Raw genomic sequence first — 23549 nt, forward strand, 5'->3', positions numbered from 1 at the left:
CAATCTGTTCCACGTTTTCATGCCTGTGGTTCTATTTTGTTCATTAATTTATTTTGTTCATTAGATTCCTCTTATAGGTGAGATCATAAGTATTTCTTTCACTGACTGGCTTATTTCACTTAGCATAATATTCTCCAGCTCCATCCATGCTGTTGCAAAAGGTAGGAGTTCCTTCTTTCTTTCTACTACATAGTATTCCATTGTGTAAACGTACCACAGTTTTTTGATCTGCTTACTTACTGATGGGCACTTAGGCTGTTTGCAGCACTTGGCTATTGTAAATAGCACTGCTATGAACATTGGGGTGCATGAGTTCTTTTGAATTTGTGACTTAGGATTCTTAGGGTATATTCCCAGCACTGGAATCACTGAAAAAAATCCCATTTGCTATAGCAACAGGAAAAATAAAGTACCTGGGAATAAACTTAACCAAAGAGATAAAAGACCTGTACTCAGAAAACTATAAAACACTGAAGAAAGAAATTAAGGAAGATACAAATAAATGGAGGTTAACATCATTAAAATGTCCATACTACCCAAAGCAATTATAGATTGAATGCAATTCCTATTATAATACCAATGGCATATTTCACAGATACAGGACAAATATTTCAAAAATTAATATGGAACCAAGAAATACTCTGAATAGCTTCAGCAATCTTAAGAAAGAAGAACAAAGCAGGAGGGATCACAATACCCAATATCAAACTATACTACAAGGCCACTAATCAAAACAGCCTGTTACTGGCATAGGAACAGATACATAGATCAATGGGACAGTTTAGAGAGCCCAGAAATAAACCCAAGTCTCTATGGTCAATTAATATTTGACAAAGGGGGCAGAAGCATGAAGTGGAGTAAAAATAGCCTCTTCAACAAATGTTGTTGGGAGATCTGGACAGGTACATGCAAGAAAATGAAACTAGACCACCAGCTTATACCATACACCAGAATATATTCAAAATGGATAAAATTATGACTCTTCTTATTTGTTTCTGTTTCTTAGATTGATCTACTTTGACTCCCTGTCTTTGTGGTGTGACCTGTGATAGGAGACCTGTGAAATTCAGTGGTGTAGTCTCCTTGATCCCCTGAACTTGATGCTCTTGGGATTCCGTTTATGCCATTTATGTTGGTGCTCTGGTTGTAATGGGGTTTTGATTGTTGTTTGGTCATTCTTCAGTGGGTCCTTCCCTCCAGCTAAGAGACTGACTGTCTCTCTGCCCACCACATCTTCTGTGCTGTTGTGAATGTGCTGCCAGAACAAAACCACACAGCCCAGGAAACAAAGCCACACCACAAAAATAACCCCCACCCACATTCACACTATCAACAGCAAATGAGCCAGTATTAATAAAGGTATAAAGAGATTAAGACTATTATAAGAAAGGAAAAACAAATATGAAATGACTAACAGGAAGATCAATGATTTTGAGAGGTAGAGGGAGGAGCAATAATAAGAGTAGGGGATAGGGACAAGGCGAAGAGAGAAATAAAGTAAAAATTACATCGTAAATAAAAAAGAGAGGAAAGAAGGCAGAATGGAGTAAGAGAAAGGAAGGATATGGTATTAGGTTTAAACAGAAATTTAAAAAATATGTAGTGAGAGAAAGAAAGAGAAAAAAAGAAAATAAGAACCAAAATAGAGAAAAAGATCCGCTACAGCACTATCAACAACCAATGAGCAAAAATTAATATAGGCAGGATGGGAATAAAGGGGAAAAAAGAAAGAATAGCTTAAGAGACGTCTAGAAGAAAAGGCAGTGATTTTGAGATAACAGAGGGAGAAGCAATACTTAGAGTAAGGAATGAAAACCGGGCTAAGACAGGGAAAAATTAAAATTTGAGATGAAATAAAAGAAAGGGCAGGAGGAAGGCAACATGGAGTAGGGGAAGGGAACAGTAAAACCTGAGATTTGAAATACCAAAATAGAGAAGACCTAGAAATAAAATTGAAGAAATGCAAAAAACACCATGTTACCCATAACCAATGAGCAAGAATTGATAAAAGATGGAGAGAGAGTAAGGTTATTTTAAGAATAGGAAAAAGAATGTGATATGACTAATGACAAGAGAAATGGTTTTGAGAGGCTGGAGAGGGCAGAAATAGTAAGAGTGCAGAGGGGAAACTAGTTGTAGCAAGAGAGAAAATAAAATTTAAATCGAAAATAAGAGGAAAGAAAAAGTAAAATGTGGTAAGAGAACGGAGGAGCAAAATATAAGATTTGAAATAAACTATAATATAAAATATAGTGACAATATGCACAAGCTTGAAGGATAAGAAATGAATGTTAAAAAGCTATTCAAGAAAGAAGCTATCAAAAATCCTGAAGAAGACCATTGTGGAATTCATCTTGGTAGCATCTAGTATTTACACTTTTTTATCTTTCTGGATCCACCCCTGGTGATGTCAGATGGTGTCCCAGTCTGGCCTTAGGCAGTCTGTTCGAAACTACCAGGCATCCACCATCTATGGCTGTCTCCTTCAGTTGCTAATCTAGTCAACCTGTAATCAGCAGTCAGGATTAGGCAACACAGAGTGGGGCAGGGTAATTCCTGTGGGCGGGGCTATTGCCTCCCCTCAGGCTGATGCCGCTTGGGAGGGGAGTGGTCTGCTTGAGCAAGATGGCTCCTGCCATATGGGGAATGACTCAGCACAGGGATCCTGGCGGTTACTCCCTCAGTTCTCTCCCCAAGGCCAAGGTCTCCAGTCTCTCCTCAAGCATCTGTAGTCTACTCTGTCCCCACTTTGCTGGAGTCCAGGGTAAGCGGCTGCAGATAAAATTGTAAAGGGCCAATATTCAGAAATAAGTTGATTTAAAAGGCTCTCTGTGACTCCAGCTACCTCTCCCTGGCAGATTGAGATTCTGCCACTTTTCACAGATGGATGTTACCTGGGTTCTTTTCCTGTTCTGGTGCTGTAAGGATGGGGAACCCAGCTTGGGGTTTGGACTTCATACTTCTAGGGGAACGCCTGCTGGCCAGGAAATATTCCTCCAGTACTTCAGCTGCTACCTGTGAGAGCCCGTCCAGTCCTCTTGGGTCTCCTCTGCACTCCGTACCAGTCACATTGTGCTGAAGTGTTTTCTCCTGTCTGTCCGTGGTTATAAGGCTTCTTTCCAGCTAGTGTTCAGTTGGTTGTTATGGATGCTTTCTCTATAATTTAGTTGTAAGTCCAGATTGGACTTGGGAGGAGATTAGTGTAGCTTCCACTTACTCCACCATTCCTGGATCTCATATATGTTTTTATCACCAGTTTCAATAATTATCAAGTCATAGCTCACCTTCTTTCATCCATGTCCCCTTTTCTTTCCCCCATTTATGGATTATTTTGAAGCAAATCCAAGATTCAAAGAATCTATAGATTGCTTTGGGTAGTATGGACATTTTAATGATGTTAAATCTTCCTGTTCCTGAACACGGTATGTGCTTCCACTTATTTGTATCTTTTTCAATTTCTTTCTTTGGTGTCTTATAATTTTCTGAGTACCGGTCTTTTACATCCTTGTTCAGGTTTATTCCTAGGTATTTTGTTGTTCTTGAAGCAATTGTGAATGAGATTGTTCTCTTATTTTCCCTTTCTGTTAGTTCATTATTGGCCTATAAAAATGCAACTGATTTCTGAATATTAATTTTGTATCCTACCACTTTGCTGAATTCATTTTTCAGTTCCAGCAGTTTCTTGGTGGAATCTTTGGGGTTCTCTATGTATAGTATCATGTCATCTGCAAATAAAGACAGTTTTACTTCTTATTTTCCCATTTGGATGCCTTTTATTTCTTCTTCTTGTCTAATTGCTATGGCTAGGACTTCCAGAAAGGCAAATACCATGTGATTTCACTCAATTGTGGAATCTAATGAACTAACAAGAAAATCAGAGACAAAATCATAGATGGAGAACAGAAGACAGCTAGTTGGGGTGTGGGAGTTTAGGGCTTGGAAGGATTGAGCAAAAATGAAAAAGGAGTCATGGACACGGTCAACGGTGTGATGATTGCTGGGGGAGAGGGGTGTAAGGGGACTAAATGGTAATGGAAAAAATACAATATAGATTAAAATTTTAAAAAAGAGTCCTTAAAGAAAACATAAGCATAATACCATTATTATACTTTAAAAAACTAACAGTATTTTCTTAATATCATTAAACATTTAGTTCAATTTACTCAGAGTATCATTATATATTTTTTTAGAGTTCATTTATTTGAATATGACCCAATTATGGCCTATCCATTGCCACTAGCTGATAATGCCTCTTAAGTCTTTTTCCATCTATAGATTTAAAAAACTTCACATCTACGTGAAAGATTGATGTTAATTCTTCCCATTTCCTAACTAAACAGTCAATAAAATCTGTATAGTTTACTTGTGCTATTTGGAATATATTTGCTTTAGGTGTAATAAAACAAATGCTAAATCACTTACTGGCTATAGATCAGCTATAAACTGGAGGTTCCTGGGAAATCTTCCTCAGGTCCAATTAATTTGCTAGAGCGGCTCACAGAACTCAGAGAAATATTTTACTTACTAGATTACCAGTTTATTATAAAAGGATTTCACTTAATAACAACCAGATAGAGGAGATGCATAGGACAAGGTATGGGGAAAGGGCAAGGAGCTTCCATGACCTTATTAGACATTCCACTCTCCCCATTCTCCATGTGTTTACCAGCCTAGAAGCTCTCCAAACCTATTATTATGTTTTTATGGATATTTCATTACATAAGCATGAATAATTAAACCGTTGACCATTGGTGATTGAACTCAATCTCCGGTCCCCTCTCAGGTGAAGGTCAGGGGGTAGGACTGAAAGTCCCAACCCTCTAATGACACGGTCGGGTCTCCTGGCAACCAGCCCCCAGTCTCAGGAGTTTGCCAAACGTCACCTCATTAAATAACAAAAGACATATTTACCACTCTCAACACTTAAGGAAATTTTAAGTGTTTTGGGAGCTGTGAGCTAGAAAATCTGAATGAAGGCCAAATTTATATGACAAATATATTTTGGTTATACATATATCACAATATTGCACATAGTTTAAAGTTAACATGAACAAAATTTACTACTGCCTTCTGTGGCTTAACATGTGGGCTATAGCAGAATAATTGTTTTCCCTATTTAGAAAACATTGGTTTTGTAAAAATAACAATATTAAGGAAATAAAGAGAAAATAAGCCTACAGATAACAATACTGTACAATTTCAGCCATAAACACTTGCTTTATAGAGACAAACATATACAATATAAGAAGGGATACTTTAAAAAGCAGGTCTGTGTGTGCATTTGTATTTGTATGTACACCTTATTTGTATTATAAATTGGGAAGGTATCTCATTCACAAATGATAGGATTTAGACAGATTCGTGGTTCTGAAGTTGACACTTAAATATTTCCCTGGCCTGTCAGGAAGAAGTGTCACTTTTAAGATTTATTAAATGTGGACCATATGCACATCTAAATTTAGAGCGTTTTACTTAAGCAATTGATTTAGCAGTTCTCACAAGGGCCATTTTGTTGCCAGTGGAAATAGGATTCTTCCACAGAGTCATCATAAAAACACTTCGAGGGCTCATGCATAGGAGGATGTGAGCAATAGCGGCAAGATTGATCGAAGCAAAAACAAAGGACTGCCTCCGGGAGCCTGCTGTCCCACCCCTGGCCAGGGGGCTCGGCTCCTTCTTGCTGCAGAAGCCCAGCCTCCGGGGCTGAGGACCTGCCTCAGTGCCGGTCTGGCCCAGGAGGGCCGGGGCCCGGAGACGCAGACCTCCTCTGTGTCCCATTTCCCCATCTGTGCGTCCACCTCCAGGGCCGGATGGCACTGGGGCAATGATGGGTGACACACCCGGGCCCACGGCTGCTCCTGAGAGAGAACCTCAGGCCTTTGTTAAGCTTTGATGATATTGCATCGGGTTTAGGAAGGAGTACACTTTCTTTCAGACTAACCAATCTTCTTCCTAAACATTTGCGGGCTTGTGACGGGTTTTCTTCCTATCCAATCCCTTTCCTGGATCTTCCAGGGTCCTGTGCCCTTATTCCATCTACTTCTTTCCCCAAATTTTCCCAGGCTAGACACCTGTTCTTTCTGGCCACCGTTTTAGCTCCTATTGTACATGCCTCATAGTGGAAGGACTTGTCCCTCTGTTATCTTGGCTTCTGCTGTGCATGTGCCCAGCGGAGGAAATTCCCCTTCTTGTTTTATTCCTTCCCCCCTGGTGATCTCTGGGGAGGGGCCAGTTGTTGCCTGGGGACATTGGAAAGCCTGTCCTTCCTGCCTGCTTGGGATTAATGTCCATTTGGCAGAAGATGCAGCTGCCCCCTGGGACATCTGGAATTCAGGTTTAAGGTCTGATTCCAGTTTTGCTCCCTTCCTTTGTTAATAACTAGCTAGCGGTCTACTGTAACAACTTTTTCTCCATTTGTGCTGACTGCATTGATATTAGATACAGCTTTCTCCGTGGCAGGAAGATCATGGAGCTCGTCAGATTACTTTTGAAATGCCTGGGAAGTATCTTTTTCCTTCGGTGTATGGTGAAGCGGTGTGTGTGAATGAGAGAAACTTAAAACTGGAGGGGAGGCTGGGCGGCCCTACAGCCACCTGTGTCCTACTCTAAAACCCCTTCCATCCTCTCGCCTCCCATTCTTAGCAGCTGCCACCTTGGCCTCTGCTGCAAAACTTGTAGAGATGGACCATTCCATTTTGACACAACTCAGATGATTAGAAAGTTCAGTGTATGTGCTGGTTTCTTTGGTTTGGAGAGCCTACGACTGGCTACAGATCTGTCCTTGGTAGTAGGAAAACTCTATTCTCACTTCCATGTGATAGTGCTTTAAATATTTGGTAAGATTTCCAGAAGCATTCTATAGCTCACAAAGTTTTCTGTTTTCTAGGAAAAGTCTCTACATGATCTCTTACTAGTTCCCCCAATTACGTGATTTCTATGTCTCATACTACCTTTCTCATTTTCCTCTAAATACCTTGTAGTGTTTAAAAGCCCCTCTATATTGCCAATAACTGGTCAATATTCCATACTGATGTAAATATTGAACTTTTCTTACTTCAGGCTAAGATTTTTGTTTTGTTGTTGTTGTTAGCAGTTTCTATACTCTAATTCGCAGATTATTTTTACTTGAATTGCCAGCATACTGTATTTTCCCTAACTCACATTTGAATAAAAGATTTTTTAAAGACAATTAAAAATGTATTATTATGCTAAATTTAGTCTTATTTGTTTAGGGGTATCATTATAATATATTGTGATTCTTCCACCTTCTAACAATATACCTCACAGTTTTTAGAAAAAATTAGAAGTTTATCTACTTCAAATGAGGGCAGGGCATTTTACTTGTTAATTATTTCTCTGTTTCTATTTCCTAGAATAGTAGTAGACATATCGTAGATGCTCAATAAATATTTCTTGAATGAATAAATTAAAAAATAAACATTTAAAAATGGTTTAGAGGCTGTAAACTAGGTGATCTCACCCATAGGTGTATTTAGAAATTGGTAACATGATACAGCCAGTAAGGAGAGGATATCAGGGGACCAGAGACAAATTCATAGAAATGAAAGATAAATGTTTTCAGAAGCACTAAGAAATTAAGCTTAGTAAAATAAGTAAGTACTCAGGAAGGTGATCAGAGTTCTGGACCCCTGGGTTTTCAGGTGGCAGATATATATAGAACAAGTCATAGTTATGGATCACATGGGGAGAGAGAACTTTGTCAGTAGGTAGGAGGAGTGAGTGTGTGAAGACCATGGACCACCCCAGAAAGGAGCAAAGCAGGAGCTTGGTGGCCTCCTACCACCCCAACACAATGAGCAAAACTCAGCTACTAGAAACAACAGGGCAGAATGATAATTAGTGGACTAACACTTAGAATTATATCAGTTTCAGATGGACCAATATAAGATGTGCGAGGAAGGGAGTGGGGCCAGCAATTTGAGGGCTACTACCAAGTTGCCCAAGATTTGCTCCTGGTGCTTCAGATCTGGGACTAATTTGCATTGAAGAAAATCTGGAATGGTAGACATGTCAGCATTATGGACTGAATGTTTGTGTCCTCCAAAAGTTTATTTGTTGAAATCACAACCTCCAATAGGATAGTGTTAAGAGGTAGGACCTTTAGGAGGTAATTAGGTCATGAGGATGAACCCCTCATGAATGGGATTAGTGCCCTTATAAAAGAGACCCTAGAGAACGCTCTAGCCCTCTTTCTGCCATGTGAAGATACCACATGAAGCCAGAGTATATTCTGTTCTGTCATGATGAGCCTAGGGAAGAGGGCCGGTTCAAGATAGCGAGGATTTGGAGTCAGTCTCTCGAGATCAGGTGGACAAGGGCAAGGAAAATCAAGTAGAAATTGGGATCTATAACCGGACCCTTGTTTATTCTGTTCTTGTTGACATTGATGAACCAGCTATTTGAAGACTGATTATCAATAAGTCTACCATTTTTTCTTTCTGTATGTATTTATCATATAATTCTTTCTTGACTACATAGTTGTGAGAGTTTTGGTTAAGTGCTCAGCTGAAATAAAAACATGCTCTTTAGAGCACTCATAATATTTTTATAGAAATTGTCCATTTCCTTATTACTGTCCATATTCATTAAGGTAACTTCGATGAGCCAAGTCTTTTTCTTTCCCCTTTATGCAAGCTCCTTCCTCTGTATCTCTGCTAAACACTTCACACAGTAAAATTTCACAGATAGTACAAGTAGAAGATGGTAGTATTTACTGAGCACATGCTACGGTCCAGCTAATGTATCTTACTGCTTTTCATTATATTAATACCTAATCCTCCAACAAAACTATAAGGTGAGTGCTAGTATTCTTACTTCACAAATGAGAATAACAAGGCTCACAGAGAATGTTATGAAAAAAACTTAGAAAGTTAATTAATTTTCACAAGCAAACTTGGTCCTTGTTGACTAGATTTGAGTCAAGTGTTTAAGTAGATGAAGTTTCTCTAGAGTACTTGCTTTCATATTTCCATTCCCTAATTTCTATTCTCCAAGCACATACATAGTTCAGCCAAATTGAATTTTCTCTATTCGATCCAAATTTACTCATGTTGTATCTCATTCTCAGAGGTATTGCAGCTACTTGGCAAGACCAAAATGAAGTGATCTGATAAATTTCTCTTTGTGCCTGCCCCTGAGATTTAGGTGTTACTAATACTGGGTAGATCTATGTATTTTTCAGAGGAACTTCTGGAGACCTAAGACACGATTTAAAAGAAAAATAGCAAGTGTGCAAATTTTGGGTAGCATGATATACTGGATTATATTGAGATTTAAGGGAGGAGTGAAGTCATGAGGACAGCAAGATTTTTCAGTCTTTAAAAACATCTCACATCCAGTGTGTTCACAGGACACTGATTCTCATCTTTGAAATGCTCGCATATACTGCATCTCATCAAAGGCCCACAAAGTGAAGGATGGCAGGTATTGCTACCTACATTTTGTTGTTCAGGACCCCAAGGCTTCCACAGATGTGGGATTTTGCTCAGGTCTCCTGACATCAGGAATTATTCCCCTCCTTGTTTTCCTCATTGAAGCAGCAGGTGCTCGATGTGTGTTGGAAAATGGAATTACTGAGTATTGAAAATTTTTCTTATTCTGCCAAATAAGAGCAGGACGCTTCCGGTTTTAAAGGCAGAGGCAAGAGTGGAGTGGATGCCATAGAGGGGGCGGCGGCGCAGAAAGGGCGCGGCTGGCTCGGGAGGCGGGGGCTATTGAGTGGGGTTCTGTAAGAGCGATGGTCATAAGGCAGCACTAATAAAATAAAAAGTGGTAGTACGCACAATAAAAATTCCTAATGATAAAAACCATAGATCTCTAAATTATCCCGGATTCTACATCATCCCGAGGCACTGCTTTATTATAGACCTTACTTTCCTGCTCTTTCTAACGGAGACCCAGGGTCTCGCACAGCAATGCTAATTTCCCAGCATCCTCCTCAGTTTCTGCTGAGCACTGACTGTTGGGATGCTTTTAATGAGGCTGATTATCATTTTGGCAGCCCAAGAGAACTTCCGTGAGAGAATCAGAGAGTACGGCTTGGGACAAACACATCCCAGAGCCATTGTTATTCATACAGACTACTCAGCACTTTTTGTGGCGGGGGGGGGGGGGCAGGGGGGAGGTAGAAAACGAGAGTAAAAATTAATTGCTATATCAATAGGGTGATCCCAAAGACAAAACTGTAGTCCCTGGAAGCTAATCAGCTACATGTCTGGGTGGCATAGTCTTAAGGAATCCCTGAGGTTTCTCCCTCAGAACAAAAGATACACGATAAGTGCTGGAGTCTGTGCTTGAGTGTGAGAGAAGATTTGTGTGTTCTCTAATGGTTTATCTTCATACCACCATTGCTTACACACTGCCCTGCACTATCAAGTTTAACTGCACTTGCACCCATTGTAATCATGCTTCTATTTGTGTGATGATGCGACTGATGTCTGTCTTCCTTCCATAAAGACAAAGACCACGTGTGCTTTGTATCCATTTGTGTCCCCCATGCCTAGCAAAGTGCCTTGGCACATTGTCCTTCGATAAACAGATAACCACCGACCACTAATGAACAAATACAGATCACCTGCCCAAGTATCTTTTGTGAAGTTCACTCCTTTCATTTTGTCATAAAGAGTCCCCAATGCCAATCCTGTGGTAAGCAAAGAAATGGCTGGATCAAATCCTCAGGCCATTTTGAGGCAGTCGAAAATTATGGTCGTTCTTAATTCATTTCTCTAAATATCTTTCGTTAATGTTTACATAGTGTAAGTAAGGGGAAAAGGTGGTTTTTATTAAAGAAGCATACAGAAAGACACATTTTCTTATATATTCACATACACGGACCAAAGCAGAATCAATGTTTAAAAAATTGTCCAAATGTTCTCCTTATCTGCATTTTACAGAGACTGTTAATTGTCTCTTCAATACATGTTCTCTTCTATAGTCATTGAAGCTTTAGCTGGGGAACAATATATCTGTAAAAACTACATTTCCCAGGCTTCCTTGGTGTCAAACAATCATGGGACCAATGCTCTCACCAATAAGATGTGAGTAAAGGTGCTGAGTACAAAACTTCCGGATCATCCCTTCAGAAGGAAAGAAGACTGACCTCTCTTTTCTTTCTCTTCTGTCCTGGCTAGAACGTGGGTTATTGTGGTGAGTTGTTTTTGGCTTGAGGATTAGGGTGTCACTTAGGAATGGCAGAAAAACATCATAGAAAAGCCTGTTCCAGTCACTGTTGAGCCTATGTACCAACCAGGAATGCCAAACAAAACCTACATCGAGAGAACTAAACTTCTCTGTGCACATCTTTAATTATCCAGATTTAAGATCGCATTTAACTAACTCTATGTCAACTTGTTTTTTTGCTGTTGTTATTTTAAAACTTTTAATTTGCATATTAAAAAATTGTGCATTCCAATAATTAAAATCATTTTAATAGCAAAAAAATGGCACTCTGATTAAATTGCATTTTATAGCCTGCAGGACACCGTGGATTGGCGTGGTTTTTACTCTAGATTTCACTGTCTCCCACTCAGCCTCTTCCTTCACCAACATGCAAGTTGTTTTCCTTCCCTGACAGCCAGAGAGGCAGATGGGAGAGGCAGGTACGACCTTCATTGTCAGCAATTCTGATGTGAAAAGGGGCACCACAGTCATTTAAACTGACCCAACCTCTTTACAAAGTTAAACAGATTAAAGAAGGCAATTGCTTTCTTATTTTTAAGAAGGCAATGTTTGTGGTACGTAGAGTGCATATTGGCAGCACGGGCCTCATTATGATTTGCCTGCTTCCTTTTCCTCTTCAGTCATTTCTTTGGAAGGCAGTGGATATTTCTCTTGCGTCTCTTGAATGTCTCAGTCTCGGCCATGTCGGGTTTATCAGACATGGTTGCTGAGGATGTGGAGGGAGGCGCGCGATTGAGAGAAGTTCGATCAGCTCGATGATCACCGCCCAATTCTATGTCAACTTGTTGCTAAATAAAATTGCGCCTTTGTGTCTCAATAATCAGAAGAGTTAAGTCAGTGCAGAGGGGAGTGTTTTTAAATTCTTTTTCAAGGGCGTTGCCTGCTTTTGTAGGGTTTATGTGGGGGAAATGCCATGTGGAAATGTGAGATAGTTTATTTTCATGATGACTCAGCATGTTTTATAAATTAATCTCCCTGTAATCTGACTCTGGATAAGAAGTTTCTATTCTTATCCAGACCTTCTATAAGAAGGTTCTCCATACATGTTCCTTGACTTGCCCTTCCCCTACTTTCTCCTGTTATGTTCCTCTCCCATCTCCTCTGATCACTATCAGTTTGTTCTTTATTTCCATGTCTCTGGTTCTATTTTGCTCATTTGTTTGTTTTGTTGATTAGGTTCCACTTATAGGTGAGATCATATGGTATTTGTCTTTTACTGCCTGGCTTATTTCATGTAGCATAATGCTCTCCAGTTCCATCCATGCTGTCATGAAAGGTAGGGGTTCCTTCTTTCTTTCTGCTGTATAGTATTGCATTGTGTAAATGTACCACACTCTTTTTATCCATTCATTTACTGTTGGGCACTTAGACTATTTCTAGCACGTGGCTCTTTTAAATAACACTGCTATGAACATTGGGGTGCATAGGTTCTTTTGAATTGGTCTTTCAGGATTCTTAGGGTATAATCCAAGCAGTGGAATTACTGAATCAAAAGACAGTTCCATTTTTAGTTTTTTGAGGAAATTCCATACTGTTTTCCCCAGTGGCTGCACCAGTCTGCATTCCCACCAACAGTGCACTAAGGTTCCCTTTTCTCCATATCCTCACCAGCACTAGTTGTTTGTTGATTTGCTTATGGTGGCCATTCTGATTGGTGTCAAGTGGTATCTCATTGTGGTTTTAATTTGCATCTTTCTGATGGTTAGTGATGTTGAATATTTTTTCATGTGCCTATGGGTCCTCTGTATGTCCTCCTTGGAGAAGTGTCTCTTCAGGACCTTTGCCCATTTTCTAATTGGCTAGTTTGTCTTCCTGGAGTGGAGTCATGTGAGTTCTTTATTCTGGAGATCAAACTCTTGTCTGAGGTGTCATTGGCAAATATGTTTTTCTATTTTTAACAGGAAGAGATTTGTCATAAAGTAGCAGAATATTATCATGTAAAAATTAAGTGTGTTTTTTTAAAACTCATTGATGGATGATTTGAGACAGTGAAATGATGGGGTCGGTAATTAACTGATGAATTTTATTTTTATTTTTGGGGGGTACAGGGAATTTAAATGGAAACATACTCACTATGAATGTCCCTAAAAAAACTCCCAGTAATGGAGGTGGAGACCTACGGGCTGTGAGCCACCCTTGGTTACTGGAATGTTTTGTGCTTTAATGTCTTTCTTTAAATTTCTGTCCAAATGTTTTAGTGAGATTTTGGATACAATAATGACATGTAAACTACTACCCCAGGAATCTCAGTGACGTGCAGTCTCCTTTCCTTGCTCATGAGGCTGCCGGTCATCTGGGGTGGCTCCGTTTCAGGCTGTAAGTCAAGGTTGGGCTGTGCTCGATGGGTCTCTCATTTGGGGATCAGAGGGCACAGCAGCACGTTTTGAGCTCTGGTTACATGTGGAATACAACCATCACTTAGTGAAGCAAGTCACGGAGCCTAGCCCATCCTCAGTGGGGCAGAGAATCAAGAGAGTGGGTGTGTAACTCAACAGTAATGAACTCTCTGCCATGACAACATCTCAATGTGGGGATTTTCACATAAAGTGGGGAAATTTTAGATAAAATTCTGGAGTCTCGAATCATAAAACCTGATAGGTTTGTCACTGCTGAGCCTACATTCTGTTAATGGCAAATATTAGGGGGCGCAGAGTGTAGCTCTTCCCTTCAGACGGGACAGGCCCTTTCAGTTAAGCCAGAACCTCCACCGCCCACCACTGCCATTTGTCAGCCCTCTTTACCCATCATTACCCATCTGGCTTCGGGAGGCAATTCTGTTTATGACCAATTTAGATTGTACAGCAGATGGGTCACAATCACAAAATTACCTCAAAACCCAATTGGAAAGTGTTAAGAGGCTATTAAAAAGAAGTGCCGATAAATTGGCACGGGAGAGCTCTGGCATTATTTTTGGCTGGTGGCAAGTCATTAGGATGAAAAGAGAGAACAGTTTATGGAACGCTATTAAAGAGTGAAAATTGGAGCTGAGTCGCATTGCATGGGTAAAAGTTTGCTGTAGAGCCAAAAAGCCTTATTCTAAGGAGTGATCTGCAGACACAAAAGAATATGCAAAATAGAAGCATGCCCTGAGTGTTAGTATAAGGGCAATCGTAAGCAAAAGGGGAAGATGTATTTATAATTGATTTGTTTATTTTCACATTGTCCTTTTCTCTTTTATGAGAATTAGTAAGTTCTCTTGAGGAAGAGAAACTATATGAAACTATAAGAATAAAAGATAAAAACTATTGTTCCTCATCAGTTATTTTCAAGAGTGATTTTCATAGGCTGAAATATCTACACACCCCTTTCTTCAGTGTCACAGCTTGCCAGTGCCTCTTAAAGTCATGTCACCTTGTCCCTGGAAAGGAATTACCTTCTGTGAAGTCTGGCAGCTGGAGATCTTGGGACATACTATTTCGCAGTTGCTTAACTGTGTATGTAGTGTGGCTGACATTTGAATATTTCAAGGACTCTTAGGAAACATTTCTAGAATTAATTGGTTAAACGTTGTCCCTTCACTGTGCATAGCAGCAATATTCAATTTTTTGCAGGGATTGTGACCTGTAGAATTAAAAAGAAAAGTACAACTCAATTCTTGCACCATGCTGAGACAAGGTCTGGAAAATAGATTAGTCAACTACTGCTACAAAACTGTGCATAAAACATCATCCCAAAGCTCAGTGGTTTAAGACAACAGGATTTATCTTCATGCATCTGCAGATTGGCTGAGGGGCCTGCACTAGGCTAGATGTGGCTGGATGGCTGCTGGTCTTGGTTACATTCACTCGTGTGTCTGTAACTTGCTGGGTCCAGCTGATCCGGGCTGGGTGGGTTTGTTTCATGTGTCTCTCATCCTCACCCTGGACCAGCGAGTCATTCTCATGGTGCTGACAAAGGCACAATAGGACACACTCAATCATGCAAATACTTTTAACCCCCTGTAAGCATTATATCTATTTATTTCCTATTGGCCAAAGCAAGTCACATGGCTGAGACCAGACTTGGGATGTGGGGGTTACTCTGTTTCAAGTGAGAGGGCCCTATCAAGTTACATGGCCATGGGCACACATACAGGAAGCAGCGAGCGAATGCCATCTACCACTGAGAGCCAGACTGCACTCATGTTCAACGTATACTCCAACAGGACATGGGGCTGCAGGAATCAATGGTTTGGACATTTAAACAGTCTTGGGTTCATATGTTGGCTCTGCTCTTTATTTGCTTAGTTCTGTCAACTGAAATGTGGGGATAGTAACGATACTGACTCCTTACATTGCAGAAAGTGCTTGGGACCTGGTGGGCACTCAGAGATTTTAGTCCCTCCCTCTTCAAACATGCTTTGTTTCAAATAGGCTTTCATCTTGCTTCACGAGGCTGTGATTTGTCAGATTCATAATCTTGATCTTTAAAGAAACCCTCACCAGACATTGTTTGGTGGCACGAATTGAATACCTAGTAGGACTCTTTTAATCAGGGATATGGAGGAACATACCCCGCCATATCACGCCTCCCCAGGGACCAGTTCCTTCAATTATTTTTCAAAGCCTGCTCATTGAAACTGTCCTAGCATGAACATGTTTGTCAGAACATGAGTCTAAACTGGGCTAAGATACATCTGTGATTTCTAATGAAAGTCATACACCGCTAAAAATAAACACGAATTCCAAAAACACCACAGTGTTTTCCAAGCCGGCAGCAGAGCAAAGTCTAAAATAAGACAGGGATGCTGCAAGCTAAGAGTGCTGCAGGTAACATTACAGAACTGGAATGAAACACATTTGTTGTCATGGCAGAGTTGTCAAGGGCTGTATTGAATCTGCCTCAAACAAATAAAAACAAAATCAGTTTCTAGAAAGAATATTTTCAGTGCTCAAAAATACAGTTTTCCCTCAGTATCTGTGAGGGACTGGTTCTAGGACCCTCTCAGATACCAAAATTTGGAGATGCTCAAGCCCCTTGTACAAAGTGGTGTAGCAGCTGCACATAACCTGCATTTGCACATGGGCTGCCACAGGACATCCGTACACGTCACTGTATTCGCATGGATTCAGTGTGGTGCTCAGTGCAAGGACAATTCGAGTTTTGCTCTTCGAAACTTTCTCGGATTTTTTTTTTCTCTACGTGTTTTCAATCAGTCATTGGTTAAATTTATGAATTCAAAACCCATGGATACAAAGGACCAGTTGTATAGGCTTTGGCTATGAAAGGATACCTGTCTGTGTAGTTGAGCCCAAAGGAAGGTTCCACTCAAAAGTGAAAAAAATCACTCCAGGAATATACTCCCCCTCTGCTAGGGTCATTAGTCCTGTTTATCACATTTTCCATCCCTGGATCACTGCAATTCTTATGTACTGCAAGCTGAGTGGGTGTGATATAATCATTTTTATTATATTATTCATGACAGTTTGTCTAAACTCATCAACAGTTAGGGCGTATTTATGAGTATGGAAGAGAAGTCCCCTGATCCTACGGATAGTATGGCCTTTCTCTGGTTCAAGTCAGAGCCAGCTCCTGGGTGACTTTTTTTTTTTTTGTAATATCAAAGTTAAGCACAAGGATAAGAGTCAAACTTCAGCAACACTCATTTAAAAAGGGTTAGTATTAATTAATGTGTGTTTAAGGGCTAGTATTAATATTACATTAAATTGAAAGCTGTAGAATAAGAAGAATGCATGTGGATTCACAAGGCCTTGGCTATATAACTTATTAACTGACTGGTTTTGGACAAGTTGTCAATGGTAATATCTGTCCTACCACTTCCACAGAATGGTTTAGAGTATCAAAGGAAACAACACATAATGAGATAGTTCTTCTAAAATGTTAAAGTGCTCTACTCACATGTTCGAGGTGTCATAAAAGCCTAGTTCTGGAACATTTTTGCATTTTAAATCCTTTGGTCTTTGAGGGTCCTTTGTTTTACAGGGTTCTTTTCAAGTCAGCCGATGTCATAGGTAAAAATTATCACCGAGATCAAGCAGCACATACCAACAGCTTGAGCCGTGTTTGTCCCTGTGACACTTGGCTGTAATTTCACAAATAAGGAACAAAGCAAAGGTGTTTATCAGAGTGCTATTTATAAAGTAAGAATGTTTTTAAAATGCATGGAGATGTGCTCTCTACAGGATCAGCTGTGGACTTGGCATCTAAGAGGTGTGTCTCTCAGCTCTGTCTTCAAGAGAGAAGCTGCCACCAGGAATGCAATTAGCTCACACCTCCAGCTACTGCGGGACCAGTCACCACACTCAGCCCAAGGTCACTCTTTACTTAGGTTGCTCCCAGCAATGAGAAGCGTGGCAGGGGCTCAAGAGCCAGGCCTGTCCTATCCTCTGTGTGTGACTCTGTTAGTCGGCAACTGGCTCTGGGCCCTGGGTCAGGCTGGCTGCGCCTTGATCAGCGCTGCGCTGCCGTCTGAAGCTCTTCCTCGGCAACCTTCCTCCTTTGGCCTATTTTTCGCCAGTATCAGATATGCACTGTTCTCTGAGATTCCCTCTGCATACTCTTGATTTCTCTCTGCTTTTATTTTTGCCAAGGAATCTTTTGTATAGCCATGCTCTATCACCACGGAGCTGTTTTCTGCTGAATAAAGTTTCCTTCTTCACCCCGCCCCAAATCGGGGATTCCTGTTGACTTCCTGTTGGTGCTGAATTGGCACCAAGGACCATTGGTTGTTGACATTTCCTATCTTTGTTTCTTAATTATTGATTTTGCAGTAAAGAGGTGAGAGCAAGACCAGGGGAGAAAGTGGAACCTCAAAGAGGAATGTTTCGCCTTTGGGAACATTTTTTCCTTGTCCTCTTGAGGTGTTTGCTGATTCCAAAGTCAAGAGGTTGAAAAGTTAAGCAGAGCTTTCTAGGGGACTGATGAGGGCCAGGTAAAGTTGCAATTTTTCCTCTATTTTCCTCATTGATTTTTGTAGTAAATAAATCAGTCCACTTTAGAAAGGTGACAGAAGTCCTCAGTACATTTTAGCTGCCATTATTTTGTTGTTGATGTTGTTTTTATTATCCTTGTCCTCCTCCTTTTCTTCCTCATCATCATCTCTGAAGATTTTAAAGTCCTTAGGAGACTGTTTCAATACTTGCTATTATTTTAGAGTAATTTCTTCTGTGTTTGTTTTTAGCTTTTTGATGTTTATTTTCTCATGTGCTTTGACAATTTTTCTTGCAAGTTTATCTTGTGTAGGATTTCCATGTATGTGTGTATGCCCTCGTATGTGTTTTCCTTCTCCCTCACCATGCACCTTTCTCTCTGTTAGTATTTTATAGTTGGCTTCCCCCATAAGCTGTAATCCTCATTGTGGAACCAGACTATATTTTGGTAACATGGGGCTGTTAAGCTGGGAGAATGTCAAAGACTCATTTCCTAAGCCAACCTGTTAGCTTGACCCAAGTTTGGGGTCTGAAATGTTGCCACTCTCCCCAGGCTGGGTGGGCTTTTAAGAGAAAGACTTTGTTCATAACAAGAAGCCCCTGCTCCTCTCTGAACTCATGTCACCAAACTGATTCTGGCTGTCTATCATGTATATGGCATTATAGTTTCTCATCAGCCACCTAGAAATTGATCTAGATGTTTGTTCTGGGCCCATCCTGAAGCTTGCTAGGTCTGTGGTCCTAACCCAATTTAATTCTCCGTCTAGTTCATGAATAACTAGTTAATATGATTTAAAGCACACATGCAACTTTTAAAATATATAAAAATATTTTATTCATCATTGTTATATGTTGATAGCAGAGCTGTTGATTTCATGAGTAATTTTGTAATACTACCTTGACTAGAATGAAGTGTCACTGTTATTATTGTCAACGGCAGTAACAGGAGAAATAGCAGTAGTAATTATTGCATGTTGTCTCACACTAAACTTCCCATCACCTAAAAGTATCAGATATTTTTGTACGAACTGTCACAAATTCAATGTTCGATTTTCTACATGCACAATAATATTTTTTGATGTCCATATATATATTTTTGTAGGTAGGTGACAGGAAATAGCCATGTTTATATAGTCACATTAAAGCTATTGCTTATAACAAAATAGCAGAAGAAATAGTTGTCCACTTTTCAATCAAGTTGCCCACTTTCATAAAGGAGGAGGGAAGGAAATAAATTAAGTCAGAACAGATACCTTGAGAGGGGAAAAAGAAAAGAAATGTTATGAAAAAATAGATACAAAAGTGATAATAAAAATTCTAAAATGTTAACTTGGTAACACAAGTCTTTGGCTCATATGTTTTCGAGATATTTCATTGCTATTTAATTATTTCGTTTTGTGGGTTACATAGTGGATTAAATTTTTGACCTTTCATTAAATACGTTTTCAAAAATTAAGCTTATAAAAGGCATTCAGGTAAAGAAACATTTAAGTTGAACAGCTTGCCAATTGAAACAAACAAATTAAACAGTTTTTCTAAACATTAAGCAATTTCATGAAACAGGTAGTAATAGTTGTTTTTGTCACGATTTTCCTCCATTGGTTTCTTTTTGAGCACCTCTGGGTTCAGACATGGCAGGTAGCTTCTAGTCTGGTCATTCTTGTCTTCCTCTTTCTGTATGTTGTCTGTAGGTGGTGAGGTGGAGGTTTCTTGGCACCATATCTCAAGGGAACAATAAGCATATCAGATAAAATAATCCAATTAATTTGTTTGGATTTTAGCTGTAAAAAGTTGATTAACTAATCTCTGGATCACAAGGCATGGCCTTCTTTTGGTTCTTTGTAAATGGAATAATATTTAGATTTCTGTTTTACGTGCAAATATCTTTGCAGTTAGAAACACATTGTTATTTCCAACAAGTGGCTGAACAAGAGTAGAGTCCTTGAACAGAACTTGCCTATCTTTTGCTTATGCTTAAAGGCAAAATAAGGTATTACCAAACATATTTGCATTTAATTAGCAAGAGTTTGTACACTGCATATAATCTGTTTTAATTGGCAGGAGAGTGATTAAAAGTATTTCTACAATTGATTTTGAATGCCATTGTGTGGTATATATACTGCAGGTTCATCGAAAGAAACCCTCCTTCCCCCAGTGCCCACCATTCTCTGTGACCAGAAGACTGACTTTCCCTTGCTTATGCTTCCTTGCTCTGAAGACATTTGCATTCGACACCCATGTTTAAAGCCAGGAAGGTAATATCCGACTACTCCTGGAAACTGGACTCCTAAACAAAATTTTTCCATATAGTGTGTGTATAATACAGGCAGACATAATAATACTGAAAAGAATTCCTAAAGGAAAGTTAACTTAGTATAGTAAAGAGTAATGCAATAAAAATTAGGACACTTGAATTCTAGTTCTTGTTTTGCTACTATCTAGTTGGTGATCTCAGGAAAGCTTTTCAGCTCCTATGGGACTTCCCTCGACTCCCTAACCTATCCTACCATCATGCTACCCAGTTTTGTTCAGGTCAGAAACCTGGGAGTTATCTTTGCCTTCTTTCTATGATCAATTGTATTCAAACCATCAGCAAGTCCTATTGATTCCATCTCTAAAACATAGCTTGAATCTAGATACTACTCTCAATATCTTCTGTAACAACCCCAGTTGAAACTACTAGTATCTCTCACCTGGATTAGAACTATAGCTTCTTCTTTTTTTTTTTTAAATATTTTATTTATTTATTTTTAGAGAGAGGAAGAGAGGGAGAAAGAGAAGGGGAGAAATATCAGTGTGTGGTTGCCTCTCGTGTGCCCCACACTGGGGACCTGGCCTGCAACCCAGGCATGTGCCCTAGACTGGAAATCAAACCAGAAACCCTTTGGTTTGCAGGCTGGCACTCAATCCACTGAACCATACCAGCTAGGGCTGAGCTATAACCTCTAACATAGTCTTCTTGAGTCTGTTTTTTTAAAAATTTTTATTTTTTAATGGAAGTTGGATTATTTTTATCTTCTTCACTTAAAACCATAACTAGGAAAAAAATTAAAACTTTGTACTCTGTCCTAGAAGTGCCTGCATGATCCACCCTTGCCTATACTTTCAGTCTCATATTTCACTATGTTGTTTCATCCAGCTACATCAACCTTATTTCTTTCATTTTTAAAAATAGATCCTTTCTAAAAAATATTTTATTTATTTTTAGAGAGAGGGGAAGGGAGAGAGAAAGAGAGGGAGATAAACATCAATGTATGAGAGATACATCGATCAGTTACTGCTTGCATGCCTGCAACTGGGGACCTGGTCTGCAACCCAGGCAGGTGTCCTGACTGGGAATTGAACTAGCAACCTTGTGGTTCACAGGCCAGCACTTAATCCACTGAGACACACCAGCCAGAGCTAAAAATATGTTCTTGAATATAAAAAGTCATTCTAATATTCTATCTCCTAACTCTAGTATCTAGGTCACATGAGTGTCTGCATTTATTGTCTGTTCTTCTGTTGATTAGTGGTTATATAACCATTGTATGCTCCTGTCTATGAATAGTAACTTTTAGTTAACTATCAGATATTGCATATTTTTAAAAAGGTGGAGTGTTCAGTTGATGTTATAACCCACTGGAGAACTGTCAATCTCTTTTTTTTTTTTTTTTTTGCTAGACAGAGTGTGGAAGTGATCACTAATCGGCTCTTTGTCTGAATTGGGTTGAGGCTGGAGAGTGGTCTATCATTTATTTATTCTTAGAGCTTGGTCCACCAGGGCTTCTCACTGAAATTCTGGTGGAATTCTGTGTCCTCAGCTTTGAGACATAATGAAAGTACAAACCTCAAGAATGTGATTAATTTCTGAATCAGGAGACCTTTGTCTTTAAGTAGCAGAAACCCCAGCTCACAAAATAGCTTAACCATTAGAAAAAATATATTGTTTTATAACAAGAAGACCAGGAGCATGGATACCCCCAAGCTGGGTAATTCAGTGGCCCAATTATTTCACAAAAGGTCCAAAAAGCTTTTTTTTTCTATGTCTCTGCTGGAGCCTCTTCCACACATTGGCCTAGAGAGCAAACGGAAATCCCCTCATGGCGTCAGAATGACTGCAGCCGTTCCAAGCCTCACACTGAGTGAGACATGGCGACATTCAGAAGACTTCGTCTTCCTGTGGACTATCGAAGAGTGAGAAACTCATCCTAAGAATCCCTCCAGAAGGTGCTCATCACCTCTCATTGACCGAACTTCATCAACCTGATCCTGTCTAAATCCCATGTGGGAGGGAAATGGAATCCCATTAATTGACTTGAACCAATTTGGATTTAATTCTTGGGTCTGGTGTTGGGACTGGGACCAGCATCTTCTCAAATACTAACCATTGCAGGGGGAAGAATAGATTTTTTGGGGGAGGGGCAATAAATACTACCTGCTACGATATGTTAATTAGATTTTAAATTCTATCCAAGCCTTAGAAATTGGAATAAAGGATCCACTTTTGTATGCCTTCAGCATTAGCGAATGCCTGAAGTTCTTTATAATACACTTTTGATAAGCATTTGGTATAAAATATAATAGGAATGATTTGGTAATCAAGAAATATGAAACAGACTTAATTAACATTGAAATTTTTTTTTAAATAAACATTTCTAAAGTTCTAAAAAATTTCCCAAATAAAATAAGGAGTTTCTTAGAAGAGTGTTGGCCATCTTTGCATTTATGTTCCGTATCAGTCCTAGCAGGTAAACTCTGCATATAAGGATTTTTTTTGTAATTTTAATTTTCCACTAATAAATTTCTCTACAAAATAACAGATGCATTAAGAATGTATTTAAGAACTAAATATAATCAATATTTTTAAATTTTAATTTGTTTCTGCATTTCCCCCTAAATGTACTAGTGATTATAGGTCATGTTCAAAGCAATAACAATCCCAATTTACTCAGTATTCCCCATAGAAAACTGAACGGGTTCTGGAATGCAGTTTGGGGAAGTGAAAAAGATCAGCTTCTAATGTCATTCGTTACACTTATTGTCAAGATCAGATAGATGTGTTCGGTAATGATGTAACCAACAAACCACCACAAATCTCAGAAGTGTTTATGGGTATGGAGCATGAGGAAAAAACCTTCTGAGTATTTCTGCTCATGCCACATACCCAGAGAAGTTCGGTGGGGTATAGAGGACCCTGCTTATGTTAGCCACTCGGGCGGACGGAACAGCCATGATTGCAGATGTGCCTCTGGAAAAGGGGAGCTCTGGCAAAACTGTGGCAGCAATTACAAGTGTTGTCCAGAAGCTGCGCTTGTACTTCTGCTCACATTCGATTGGTCGGAACCAACTGCAGGGCACCCCAACCCAGGTGCCCTGGGAAGTAGGATGCTACCCAGGTCCCTGAGAGATGGAGAGCCAGCGCCACTGCTGACCCGCATTTTTGACAAGTGTAAAGAAGTCCCAGTGTGTATCACTGCCTTTCGGTAGGAGGGGAGACAT

General features: G+C 39.6%; 1 protein-coding gene across 1 annotated transcript in view; it reads right to left on the reverse strand.

Annotated features, from left to right (window-relative positions):
* MROH2B (maestro heat like repeat family member 2B) overlaps positions 1-5778 on the reverse strand; it is a 57845-nt gene extending 52067 nt beyond the window's left edge. The window contains exon 1 of the mRNA XM_054583999.1: positions 5652-5778. Within this exon, the coding sequence (XP_054439974.1) occupies positions 5652-5778 (127 nt within the window). The remainder of the gene's footprint in view (positions 1-5651) is intronic.
* Between the last annotated feature and the right edge of the window lie 17771 nt (positions 5779-23549).

This window comes from Pteronotus mesoamericanus, unplaced genomic scaffold, assembly GCF_021234165.1.
Source record: "Pteronotus mesoamericanus isolate MK-2021 breed Mesoamerican mustached bat unplaced genomic scaffold, CSHL_Meso_final contig_75, whole genome shotgun sequence".
Classification (NCBI taxonomy): Eukaryota; Metazoa; Chordata; class Mammalia; order Chiroptera; family Mormoopidae; genus Pteronotus; species Pteronotus mesoamericanus.